At 42.1% G+C, this 13,093-nt stretch overlaps 1 protein-coding gene across 11 annotated transcripts in view; it reads left to right on the top strand.

Annotated features, from left to right (window-relative positions):
• REV1 (REV1 DNA directed polymerase) overlaps positions 1-13,093 on the top strand; it is a 119,469-nt gene that overhangs the window by 102,185 nt on the left and 4,191 nt on the right. For all 11 annotated transcript variants that reach the window (XM_077133858.1, XM_077133857.1, XM_077133861.1 and 8 more), the window contains 5 exons: positions 1,675-1,895; positions 3,492-3,664; positions 11,192-11,294; positions 12,394-12,559; positions 12,834-13,036. In XM_077133858.1, the coding sequence (XP_076989973.1) occupies positions 1,675-1,895; positions 3,492-3,664; positions 11,192-11,294; positions 12,394-12,559; positions 12,834-13,036 (866 nt within the window). The remainder of the gene's footprint in view (positions 1-1,674; positions 1,896-3,491; positions 3,665-11,191; positions 11,295-12,393; positions 12,560-12,833; positions 13,037-13,093) is intronic.

Raw genomic sequence — 13,093 nt, 5'->3', positions numbered from 1 at the left:
AGGGGAGGCTGTTAGATTAGATTGATTAGTGTTAATTGGTGATGTCTAATACAAGAGCCCTTTCCTGTGCACCTATTAGTACATGGTGATTCTGGTCCAAAAACTATAGGGGGGCTTTTCTAAAGTTTCTCTCTTCTACCCCAATACACTCTCTCTGTCTCTGTCTCTGTCTGTCTCTGTCTCTCTCCCTCTCCCCACACCTCAATTCAGGATTACTCTCCATCCTGCTAATCGCAGGTCTGTGAGAGCAACCCCTCCCCCAGCTGTGGGGGAAAGTAATGGTCATTGGAGGGGGTGGGGGCGCGGAAACAGGAAGAAAGAAACAGGGGTAAGTCTTTCCTGTACACCGGTAGCCATGGGCAGTGTGAGCTTATTTTTGGCCAGGTGTGAGATTTGCCCATTTCCTTGGGTCTTTCCTCTCCATCTTGAAAAATGCCAAGGTTTCACTTAGAATTTTCCTTTCTGCGAGTGGCTCTTGTCCCCCTCAGCTCTCTGGTGCTCTTCCTTGCCCTTTGGCCTGGCTCAGTCTTTAAGATGGCCCAGAGGGAAGGCCTCTCTCGGGGAGTGACGAGGTCACCATGGTATGAACGTATCCTGTCATACCTCCGTGGCCACGGGTCAGTAAAGGCACAACTCCTGACCTGTGGCGTCCGTTTGTGCTTCCAGAGGCTCTCAGGGCAGCACCCTGCCCCGGACTGGCCCTTTCTCCAGCTGCAGAACACTAGGAGGGATGCACTGGGTGCCACTGGCCAGTGCTGGGCGGCAGGCAGGCAACTCTCCACAGACCTCAGTGGGAATTAGAGAGGACCCACAAACACATGGTGAAAGGCATTCATGCGATGGTGTGGAGACCGTTCTAATAAGAATTATAGTTCCCCAGGTATTCTGAACCTCTGCTGGATACGCCTACCTTTTTTAAGCTTTTCCTGCAAATTGAGGAAACCTAGGGCCTCAGCTCCGAGCAGCAGAGCTCATCACCAACCTTTTGGCAGGGCTCTGAGCCTGCATCTCTAAGAGCCCCTCATGTGTGGTACAGCTGGGCCACTCAGTTGAAGGGGTAAGGCCTTTTCAGGGAGAGTCTGTTGATAGAAGAAGCTCTCATCCCCTCGTGCCTAGTTTGCTTGGGAACTTTCATCTCTAAGTCTTTGGTGATACTTTTGTCTGCCTATGCAGCCAGTAGCACTGTGTTTAGATCTGTATGATAAGTTCTTGTTCTAGTTCCCGTGCAAAAAAAAAAAAAGTGACACCAATGTGAAGTGTGGTCACCCCCAAATGTTCCATAAATGTGGATGTCTGTAAGTCATTTAAACAATGAGTTTGTTGCATAAGCAGTTGATTTGATGAATAACGTAGATATCTTGATATTCAGTAATGAATAAAAATCACATTCTTTTGATAACTTATTTTAGTCATACATATCTGAAAAGTTTCTGATTCACCTGCGTGTGGAACCCAAGTTGAGATTTAGATTCTAGAAATAACACTACTAGTATGATTTTGCACTAAAAGCGTTCTTTAATCTCAGATGCTTCAGTTATGTGGATTAACAAGGATTTTAAGGGAGATTGTTTTAAATTTGTTGCTTTTTACATGAATGATAGTTATAACCTATAGCTAAAATAATGATTAATAATTTATATACAGAAAGAACTATATCTGTAACCCCTTTCCTAGGAGTTGGACGTTCAATGGAATCCAAGTTGACATCCTTGGGAATTAAAACATGTGGAGATTTGCAGTATATGACCATGGCAAAACTTCAGAAAGAATTTGGTCCAAAAACGGGTCAGATGCTTTATAGGTTCTGCCGGGGATTGGATGATAGGCCGGTTCGAACTGAAAAGGAAAGAAAATCTATTTCTGCTGACATCAACTATGGAATCCGGTTTACCCAGGTAGGGCCTCCAGGCGGCGTGGGCCTTGCATGGGTCCTCACCTTTCCGTGGGCCCTCACCTTTCTGTGGACCTCACCTTTCTGTGGGCCCTCACCTTTCTGTGGGCCCTCACCTTTCCGTGGACCCTCACCTTTCCGTGAACCCTCACCTTTCCGTGGACCCTCACCTTTCCGTGGACCCTCACCTTTCCGTGGACCCTCACCTTTCCGTGAACCCTCACCTTTCCGTGGACCCTCACCTTTCTGTGGACCTCACCTTTCTGTGGGCCCTCACCTTTCCGTGGACCCTCACCTTTCCGTGAACCCTCACCTTTCCGTGGACCCTCACCTTTCTGTGGACCTCACCTTTCTGTGGGCCCTCACCTTTCCGTGGACCTCACCTTTCCGTGGGTCCTCACCTTTCCGTGGGCCCTCACCTTTCCGTGGACCCTCACCTTTCTGTGGACCTCACCTTTCCGTGGGTCCTCACCTTTCCGTGGGCCCTCACCTTTCTGTGGACCCTCACCTTTCCGTGGGCCCTCACCTTTCCGTGGACCCTCACCTTTCCGTGGGCCCTCACCTTTCCGTGGACCTCACCTTTCCGTGGGCCCTCACCTTTCTGTGGACCTCACCTTTCCGTGGACCCTCACCTTTCCGTGGACCCTCACCTTTCCGTGGGCCCTCACCTTTCCGTGGACCCTCACCTTTCCGTGGACCCTCACCTTTCCGTGGACCCTCACCTTTCTGTGGGTCCTCACCTTTCCGTGGACCCTCACCTTTCTGTGGACCTCACCTTTCTGTGGGCCCTCACCTTTCACATGATCCCCCAGATGCCCTGAGGCAGCGGGCCCTAGAAGCGAAGCCTGCCTGTCAGAGAAGCCTCAGGGCAAGGCTGGGGGACCTAGTGCTTTCAGAAAGATTGTGAAAGACTGCTTTTGGGGTCAGTTTTTAGAGAACTTGAGGATAATCACTATAATTTCCAGTGAAGGAAAAGACCAGAAAACATTTTTAATTTTGAAATTCTTCTTTAAGCTGTGACTAAAGGTAAGTTTCAATTAATTCCTAGCATGCTTATGGAAAGAACTACTGGCACATTTTCATTTTCCTTTAGGATATGTCTTTGGATTTGGCTTTTACTGGAAATTTGTATAATCAAACAAAAACCAAATTAGGGTTTGGAATCTGATGAGTTGATTAGTTTCCCCATCGTCCCCACTCCTTGGAACTTAGTGGTTCACACTTCCTAAAGAATGGAGATGATGCTTTGGCCTCAACATAAGAAAATAGGGCAGGATATTGGAGAGAACACGTGTTATTAATGTGTTCTTAATGCTTTTCTTTCACAAGAACTTAAATACAGAAGAATTTGCAACAGGTAAGTGATGACATAGCAAAGTAAGAAAGGAAAAACTCTTTAAAAGTATTCGTTGCTTTTGCTTTGTTGGGAAGGTGGGTATTTTTATTTAATGTAGTTTCAGGATATAAAGAATGCTTATTTTTAGTAGAAGCTGAGCCAGCTAGTAATGGACATTTAATATTAGAAGTTGAAATACTTGAGAATTGTTATACGGTATATAGGGACTAATGCCGAAATTTTTCCATGTTTCTCATTCCATAGCCGAAGGAAGCAGAAACTTTTCTTCTGAGTCTTTCAGAAGAAATTCAAAGGCGCCTTGAAGCTGCTGGCGTGAGGGGCAAACGCCTAACCTTGAAAATCATGGTACGAAAGCCTGGGGCCCCTGTAGAAAGTGCAAAATTTGGAGGCCATGGAATTTGTGATAACATTGCCAGGTAAGCTTATCTCAAAACAGGGATACCGGCGATTATATTGCATTGCAAGTTATTAGGATTAGTAGACGATGAAGAAAACCCTCTGGTACTACTTGGTGATCAGTAGAGCTCGGCATCTTCCCCAGGCCCTTTGCTTGTGCATGGGCCTTGGCTGCCTTTCCTCGGGGAGGGGACTGTCCACCCAGGAGAAGATTTTGGTTTTGTAGACTTGGTAATAAGACTGTCCCTAAGGGAGCTTCCTCTAGCATATACCCAGAAATGAAATGAATGCGAGAGTCTGCTTCCTTTAGGTGAGGGTTGTTTCTCTTTGAAGAAGGATGAGTCATTGTAGTCTCTGAAAAGTGATGGGTGACACTGAAAACCCTTGTTTTATGTGAGGGCCACTAATACACAATTTTGTATAATATTTGGCACCAGAATGCAGAGACTCGATTTTGCAGACCATTTGATACTACCTGGTACACCGTTTTGTCTTTCAGTCGAACTGAAGCCTTAGCATTTTTGACACTGAAAGCCATGAAATAAGAAACCACAAAATACAGTTTATGGGCTAGCTCATGCCAGCCATTCATAGTGCATTCGTATTTAGGGCAGAATTGATAAGAGTTATGAGTTATAAGTCCCCCAAACACAGGAAACTTCCACCCTTATCATTAGTATATTTGTACTCCGTACAAATGAATATGTGGTATAAATTAAGCAGTGCAAATTACAAAATAAAATCTTATGTGATTGGTTATCTTGAGCTGTTACGTATGTTTAATAACCTTTACGTACATGTATTTCAAACGATGGTTAAACGTGTTAGTTGTCATTTCTATAATAAGTTGGTTATTTAGGCCTTTTCATGAATATAATTATCTTTTTAAACATGATTTCTGTGGGAAAATCAGATCCAATTTGTAACACCTTCTCTTGGAATATAATCTGTTGTTTTAAGCCTGGAACTGTATTTGTTCTTTGGTCCCAAATTAGTTTCTCAACTATTTTAAATTTCATTTAGTTTTATATCATTTTATTTGTATGAAACTCAAAAAAAAAAAAAAACCTCTTCCCACCCTCATCATTTTGACTAATAACTGAAATGACTATAATCCATTGGCCCTGATTCTCACTAGTTTTCTGCCTACTTTACCTTAGCCTAAGCATGTAGACAGAGGAACTTCTTAGATTTTAAAATGGTCCATGGGAAATATCATCCAAAAAATTAAATAATTGTCCTTTGAAAAGAGAATTGGTAATCATTCAGAATCCCTACCTCAGCCCCCACCACCATGTATGCATTTAAGAATATCTGATAATTACTTAGTATTATATTCTTTGGTGCATTCAACAGTGCTTAGAAGCTCACTCCGTTCAAATCTTAGTAAGATCATCAGCTTTCATTTAATGCTTTTTGGAGAATCCAGGTACTTCAGGAAGTCTAATTAGAAGTGTAATTAGAACATTTTAAAAATTGGGATTAATTTTTTTTATTCTTTATTATTCTCCTCATTCAAGGATAACCATTCAGCTTTTTTAAAAGCGCATATTTGCATGCTCTTGTTATTAGTTCCATTTTTGTCCTTAACTTTAAAATGTTTTTATTGTGGAAAATTTGAAACATTATCAAAAGTAGAACAAATAGTATCCTGAGCCTCGTGTACCAATCCCCCACTTTCAACAGAGATCTCTCTGGCTTCACAGCCAACCTGCCCCATACTCTCCTGCCCCTACCTCCCCACCCCCACCAATACTATATCAGTGTTTCTTTCTAACAAAAGTCTGTGTTACTGGAAATTGTGTACATCTTGCTGCATCCTTAAGATACTAACTTCGGGTGAGACATAATAAATGCAAAAAGAACACAAAAGTAATTGACCAAGTGTAATTTCATAAATGTTACCAAGGTATAGATCAGTTGTTAAACCTTCTAACCTTTGTGGTATTATAACTGTGTAAGAAACGCTTTAGATGAGTGATTGTTGTAATACTGAATCCTGTATTTCCCTACTCCAGGGGTCGGCAGACTTCCTATCCCTAAATCCAGCCTATGGCCTGCTTTATATAGTCTGTGAGCCAAGAATGGGTTTTCCATACAGGCTGTCAAAAACAAAAACATCCACAAGATTTACTGTGTGGCCCTTTACAGGAAAAGTTTATGGACCCTCCTCTAGTCCTCCTCTAGCAAGAATTCTATAATTCTTGCTCATAGACTTCGATACATGGCAGCACTGTCATGTCCAGTTGGGGTGCCATATCACCATGGCCCATCAAAGAGCCACATGTAGATTGGCAGCCATTGTTGATTATCACTTAGTAAAAGGTTTCTTACAAAAGATTTTTTCCCACAGGAAAAACAGTGCTTTCCCTTGGGTTCCTTTATGTATGTTTTTTGATTTGTATTTTTATTAAATACACATATACACATGCACATTTTGAAAGGACAAATAAAATGCTTTGATTTGCCAGTACCACTCCCTCCACCTCTACATTCCATTCCTTGTAACTTCTTAGTAGTTTCTTTTAGTAGTTGCATATTTCTATATAAACTTTTAAACTGCCATTTCTAGTTAATTTCTCTTTTTTGGCACATTTACTGACTTTCTCCTGAGATGATTTATTCTCTCTCTTTCCTTTGCCCCCAGTGATCCCAAGCAGGGCCCCAGCAGGCCCAGGCTGTGAGGTTACTGTCCACATATCTCCTTTCTGGTTGAACTTATTTTTCCCGGAGTGAGTGACTATGTTAGCTGATCACTTTGCTTTTTTCTGTGGATTCGTCACTGAGTTTAGCCCCAAATTCCCACCCAGTAATTATTAGTTCGTTCTTTCTTCTTGGAGACCTCTCTCTCGGGGTTCTCCAGTTCCCTCCTTCAACCTGGACTGGTTACTCTAGTGTCTTGGGTGCCCCTTCTCTATTATCTGTTCTGGATTCCCGTCTCCCTCTTTAGTTTACTCTTAGTTAGGGAAGCATATCTTTTAGTTTCTTCTTGAGAAAGAATGCGGAGCTAAGTGTCTTATCTTTGTGCCTAATGCTTGGCTGACTTACAGAATATAAATTTGATTTAGAGATTAGAAATAATTTTTACTCAGAAGTTTTATCTCAAGTGTTCTGGAATTTTACAGTTTGGTCTTCATTACTGAGCCAGATACTTGGTCAGCATTAGATTTTAAAATTTCTGCTAACATTTCTAATTTATGAGCTGTTTTTTTTTTTTTTTGACTGTTTAATATTTATAGTACCTTTTCCTTATTTCAAGGTGTTATAGCATCTTATCTCTTGCCTTCTTCTAGTCCCATGCATCTGTTTCTCTGAGGTCCTTTTTCCCTGAGTGCATCAAGTGCTGTCTTCTGTTAGAGACGCTCATCACTCATCTTTGTGGTGGGTCCTGGCTGGCTGTGAGCCCCCAGAGCTGTTGGGACCCTGTATTCTTGGTAGGCACGAGGACCACTGGGCTTCCCCGTGGGGTGATTGGCTCAAAGGGCTTGGTCAATGGCAGCCACTATCACATGGCAGTGATTTCACTTGCAGAGTTGGGCTTTGAGAGACTGAGGCTACATCTGAGTAACAACAGAGGTCCTCCAGAAGTAACTCTTAGGCATCCTATAGGTAGTCTAAGCTTCTATGTTACCCACATAAGCTTCACAAGAGTGAGCCTCATGATCGAGGGCATGGCCTATTGATTTAGGCGCCCCTAAAGTTTGACACAGTGTCAGGGGATTCCCTCATGGTGAGGTTTAATAGTTCCATGTTCTTTCTCCCCTCCTCAGAGGACTTGGCCAGTTCTTTTTGGTTATCTGGTTAATATACTCTAGGATGTTTCTAGGCATTACAATAATCTATACACGATTAAAGGACCTCTTTCTCATTCTGTACTCTCGTGTGTTTCAATTGTTTAAATGAGCTAGCTATACAGATAGATTGAATTAGATTATGCACTACAGAAAGTCTCAGTTCCAGCTTAAATAAACCTTTCTTTCATTGGTCTCAAAGAGTACATGTGGTTCTAAAATATAGACACTGTCTTCCTTACCTCTATGTTCTGAATTACTTTAACCCTAACCTGTTCCCCTTTGTTCTGATCTCTGAATATCAGGTTATACATATAAAACGGCCTCTCAAAATCCAGAAATAATAATCACCACTCTGGACTTAATGTGTCTGCTCTAAAAGCTTACAGTCTAGGCCCCTGTTTTCTTATAAGCACTTTCTAAAGGTGACCATACCATTGTTGTTTTTTTGTTTCTGGCTTATTTTGTCTCACCAAATGTCCCACGTGTTCATTCAAATCGTTGCATGTCTCACGACATTGTTCCTTTTGGTAGTAGCACAGCTTTCATTCATAAGTATACACCATCGTTCGCCAGTCTGCTTCTCCATCAGTGCATCAGTGACTGCATTTATCGGGCATCATGTAGAGGGCCCAAAGTGCACAGTCCATCAGCAGTCTCAATTCTAGATAATTTCATTGTTCCCAAGAGACGGAAAACCAATAAACACACCCTCACCTCAATAGAAGATCTAAACTTCTGCCTTCTCGCCTCCAGGGTGCTAGTTGAGTAGTCTGAAGTCAGTCTTACTTGATTTCCCTTCTATGTAGTAGATTGTTTTTCTCTTGCTGCTTTCAGGATTTTCTGCTTCTCTTCAACATTTGACAGACTGATTAGTTGTGCCTTGGAGAAGGCCTATTTGGATTTATTCTGTTTGGAGTTCTTTGGGCTTCTTTGACTTGTATATTTATGTCCTTTATGAGGGTTGGGAAGTTTTCCCCCATTATAGCCTCAGCTACTCTTCCTAGCCCTTTATGCCTCTCTTCTGATTCTGGGACACCAATGATTCTTACATTTGTGCGCTCTGTTTTGTCTATCATTTCCTTGGGTTCCCATTCACTTTTTTCCATCTTTTTTGCCATTTGCTGTTTTGAGTCTTTGAAGTCAATTATCCTGTCCTCTATATCACTTATTCTTTATTCTGTCTCTTCAAATCTGGTGTTGTGTACCTCCAGTGTGTTTTTTATTTGGTCAACAGTCTTTAATCTCTGTGATTTCCGCTCTTTTTCTAATTATTCTTTCAGAATCCTCTTTGTGCTTGTCTACTGTCTGTCATCTTGATCTCCTTTATGTCATTTGCTATCCCACCTATTTTATTAAGTAGAATTGTATGAACATCTTTGATTAGTTGTTCCAACGTCTGTCTCCTCTGGTGTTTTAATTTGGCCATCAGGCAGGGCTATATTTGTCTGCATTGTGATATGCTTAGTGATCTTCTGCTGTCTTCGTGGCATGTAAATATCTTGATTGATTTACTTTGGGAGTTGATTTCTTTCAGTAGTCTAAGGTCTTGTGTTTGGGATGGTTGTACAATAGGGAGCAGGGCCCGGGGTGGGCACTCAGTGCAGTGATTTGTCTCAGGGCAGGTATAGGCACAGGTTGGGGATGTTATGCTGATGCTTGTGAACGTGGGTGCCCAGTGGCCAGGGAGGATGTAGCTATGTGGGTGCACTGGTCTCGGGGGCGTAACCCTGCTGTGCACTAGTTTAAGGCACAGGGGCCTCTGTAGAGTGCATGTGTAGAGTTGTGCAGCAGGTTGGTGTTACAACTTCGTGGATTGGGGGCAGATGTGACCCAGCTGCACAGGTCAGCACTTTCTCCGAGCTGGGAAGTGAGGCTGAGGGCTGTGCGCATGTGCGGTTCTAGGACTGCTGTAAAGTGCAGTTCCTAGAGCTGAGTGATGTGATTGGGGGCCCATGTACATGCATGGGGCTGGGAGTGCCATAAATGGATGCGCTGAGCTCAGGGGGGTGAGGTGAGGCTGCGTGACACTATGGACGGAGGTGTGAGTGGGGCAGGGGTAGTCTAGGTATGGAGGTTAGTGCCCACAGCCTTTATGCACTGGCAACACCCTACAGGGAACAGGGAGGGGAAGGTTGTGCTCAGGAGGGGTGCAGGAGAGGTGGGTTGGGCTGCACTTGGGGTAGGGGTCAGGTATGTGCACTGGGAGCTGATGAGGTAGGGGTGCCTGGAGTGCAGGGAATGGGAGATGGGGTTCAGGTGCATGGGGTGTGGGGTGAGTTGCCGGTCACAGGGCTTTGCTGGCAAGGGTAGCGCACCCAAGGAACGCGGCCTGTCCTACTTCCTAGTCCCCGGCTCCTGTCTGTGCACTCCCGCAGGCTCTGTGCCTCCATGCCAGGCTCCAGCTTTCTGCCTCTCAGTTCCTCAGCCTCTGCAACTAGGGCTGCCCCGTGTGGTGCAGAAGGCTCTCCCAGGTCAGCTGCACTCCCAAATCGCCACCTCAATCACCCTCCTGTCCCTTCTCTCACACCACACTAAATTTTGACCACAGCTATATACAGAGACATAGGCACAGGCCAACAGTCTTACTTTTAAGTTATTCTATACATTATTTGTCTATGAAATAAATTTAAGGTAATCATTAGGTAAGAAGACAGTGGAAATATTTTGCAAATTATTTCCTTAGAGAAACTGGGTGCTTTTCATCGATTAATATACATAATGTCCTCATGGTACTAAAAATAGATATATACAATAAATTAATTCTAAAAAAAAAGCAAATATTCACAAAGATTATCTCAGTGCCACAAGTCCCATGTAACAGGGTGAGAGTGTGATGGTGCCTCAGGCTAGATCTTTGCAGGCATCTGCTCCTGAGCTGGGCGGCTCTGTGTTGCGAATGCCAGGCTCATGCAGCCACGATTGGACCATGAGGGCTGGCTGTAGCCAGGGGCTTGCAGGCCTCTGTGCAGCAGGGCCTCCCTGCTCAGCCAGAGACGACCAGAAGGCTCTGGTCGAGATACAGGGCAGGCTTAGCGCCTTTTTAATACCTCATACTCGGCAGTGGGTCGTTTGGTACTCCTGTAAGGTTTCTGAAAGACCTGAGACTCCTATACTCTTGCCCCTCTGAGTTTTACACAAAGGACACCACACATTTATTTCTTTGTCCATTTATGGAGTCTCTTAGAGAAATATAGAATTGTAATGAACATATCAACATATTGGAATTACTCACTGGTTTTACTTTAAATTTAACAAAAGGAGCAGTCAAGTGCAAAAATACAAGAAATTCATCCCTCTTCTGAATATTAACCATACCTCAACATAATCTTGGAATCTAGCTTCTCTTGGAACATAAAATATTGCTTATAGTTCATGCTTCACTTGCAATATAATATGCATATAAATATTTGTGTATGTGTTGGCTAAAATCTGTTCTTTTCTTTTTTTTTTCCTAATTTTTCAATTCATTGATTGGCCAGCTCTCCATTGGACCTTTCCCTTAAAAGTTCCATGTTCTATACAGTTTCTTATCCCTTTACTGCCAATGTGATTAATTTGGTATTACTGACTTCCTTGAAGGAAGATTACCTCATTCATTTTTAAGGATTATATGTAGTACTTAATTATTTAAACTTTTTTGTAACTTTATACCCTAAAACTCTTGAAACAGCACCATACTACTCATGAGGCATTTAGTGAATACAGATGCACTATAGCTTTGATCCTTTAAAAAAGTAATTATATCATTCACAGGACTGTAACTCTTGACCAGGCAACAGATAGTGCAACAATAATTGGAAAGGCTACACTAAACATGTTTCATACAATGAAACTAAATATATCGGATATGAGAGGGGTAAGTAGCTAACATTTTTAAATTCTGACTTTCTGTCTTGTTCTTCTTATTGGAGGCTTGATCTGAGAATTCAGGTCATGGGGGATGGGGGGGGTGTGCAGGTCTTCAGCTCTTTTGACCTAAACACAATGAGAAACAAAAACTTCTGATGTTCTCAAATTGACCTCATCTCTTTATTTTTCAGAGAAGAGCCAGATTTGTTCTGAAAGCTCATTGTTTTTGCCTACAGTAGTATATCTTGAATTTTTATAATACTTTTCATTTCAGTAACCAATAACTTATTTTACATGCGTTTTGTTCCTTCTAGAAGTAGATGCATGGGCCTGTGGGGAGTCTGAGTCTGTAAATAAGTTTTGTATTTTTAGGGTCTTTTGTAATTAGAAATTTATTCTGATGTCTGCAGTGATCTGATGACCTGGAAGGGAGAGTTTGCAAAAGGCACATGAAGATGCCTTTGGAATAGATGGGCAAGGGCATTAAAAATGCTAAAATTGTACATTTCTTTTCTTAAAGATTAATCTTTGTAGGTTCGGCTATGTGTGTGTACATATGTGAGTAAAGGATATTTCACAGCTTGGTGTGGGTTTTGTGGAAAGATCATAAAGTCACTAAGCCAGTCATGATTAAAGCTTCCCTCTGAAATTCTGTTTAGGGTTTAATGGTGAGAAACCCAGTGTACTCACTGCCCATCCTACCTCCATAGCCCCTCATCTTCTAATTTGAAAAACATTTCATTGTAGAAATAAAAATTAGTGAATAAGGTTGCCAGGTACCTAGTCTGTCTAAATTTTTTTTAATCCTACACTAAAACAAAAAGTTAGAGTATAATATTCCATTTATTTAGAGTCTAATTTTAAAGAGATTTTTGTAGAATTGGATACTATTTGATTGGGATGAATAAAATGCTCACTAGGTAACCCAGAATTAGTTTTTTGTAATAAATCAGATAGAAGGCTGTTTATTTCTGGTTAATTTTCCCTTTATTCTCGGAGCAAATTTTAGAAGATAGTGAAAGAAGCCTAGCTAATAAGAATTTTTAGTTGAATCCATATATCACCTTAGTTTTCCTAGAATTATAGCTTCTTTATTCTTGTTCTAGGTTGGGATTCAAGTGAACCAATTGATTCCAACTAACCGGACCCCTTCCACATGTCCCAGCCACCCAGCAGTGCAGTCAGCCCACTTTCCCATTGGGTCACACTCCGTCCGCGAGCTCTTCCAAGTTCAGAAAGCAAAGAAATCCATTGAGGAAGAACACAAGGAAGGTCAGTGGTTAGTCAGTATGATTCTCATTTTGACAGTGTTTATATCCTTGGGAAGACAGTTAACTTAAAGGTTAAAGGCATGGCTGTATGATTTTTTTAAGAAAAAAATTTATATTCTAAATTATGACTAGTCAATAATAAAGTGTCTTCTCTTGCCTTTGTTCCCTGTATGAACTGAAAAGTATTTACAGTGGACAAAGAGGGAAGTTGGTCAGGGGTTAAAGTGGTCCATTAATGATCGGAAGAGGCTGACTGAATTTTCTATTCATTCTAGTATTTCTTGCTGCTGTGGATCTTGAAATATCACCTGCCTCTAGAACTTGCACTTTGTCGCCATCTTGTTCTACACACCTGACATCTGGGGTCAGTCCTGTTACTAGCAAAGCCGAGACTTCAGTGAGGTGGAACGGTCTGCCTTCTCCTGTCAGTTTGAAATCAAGACTGAACCTAAGTATAGAGGTTCCGTCACCTTCCCAGGTATGTTTTTTGTAGTTTTAAAAACAATAGGAATGATAGTTTCAATTTCTTCATCAG

The sequence above is a fragment of the Tamandua tetradactyla genome, chromosome 17 (assembly GCF_023851605.1).
Source record: "Tamandua tetradactyla isolate mTamTet1 chromosome 17, mTamTet1.pri, whole genome shotgun sequence".
NCBI classification, from domain to species: Eukaryota; Metazoa; Chordata; class Mammalia; order Pilosa; family Myrmecophagidae; genus Tamandua; species Tamandua tetradactyla.
Note: the sequence above shows the minus strand (reverse complement) of the source record. Positions and strands in the feature narration are given on the sequence as shown.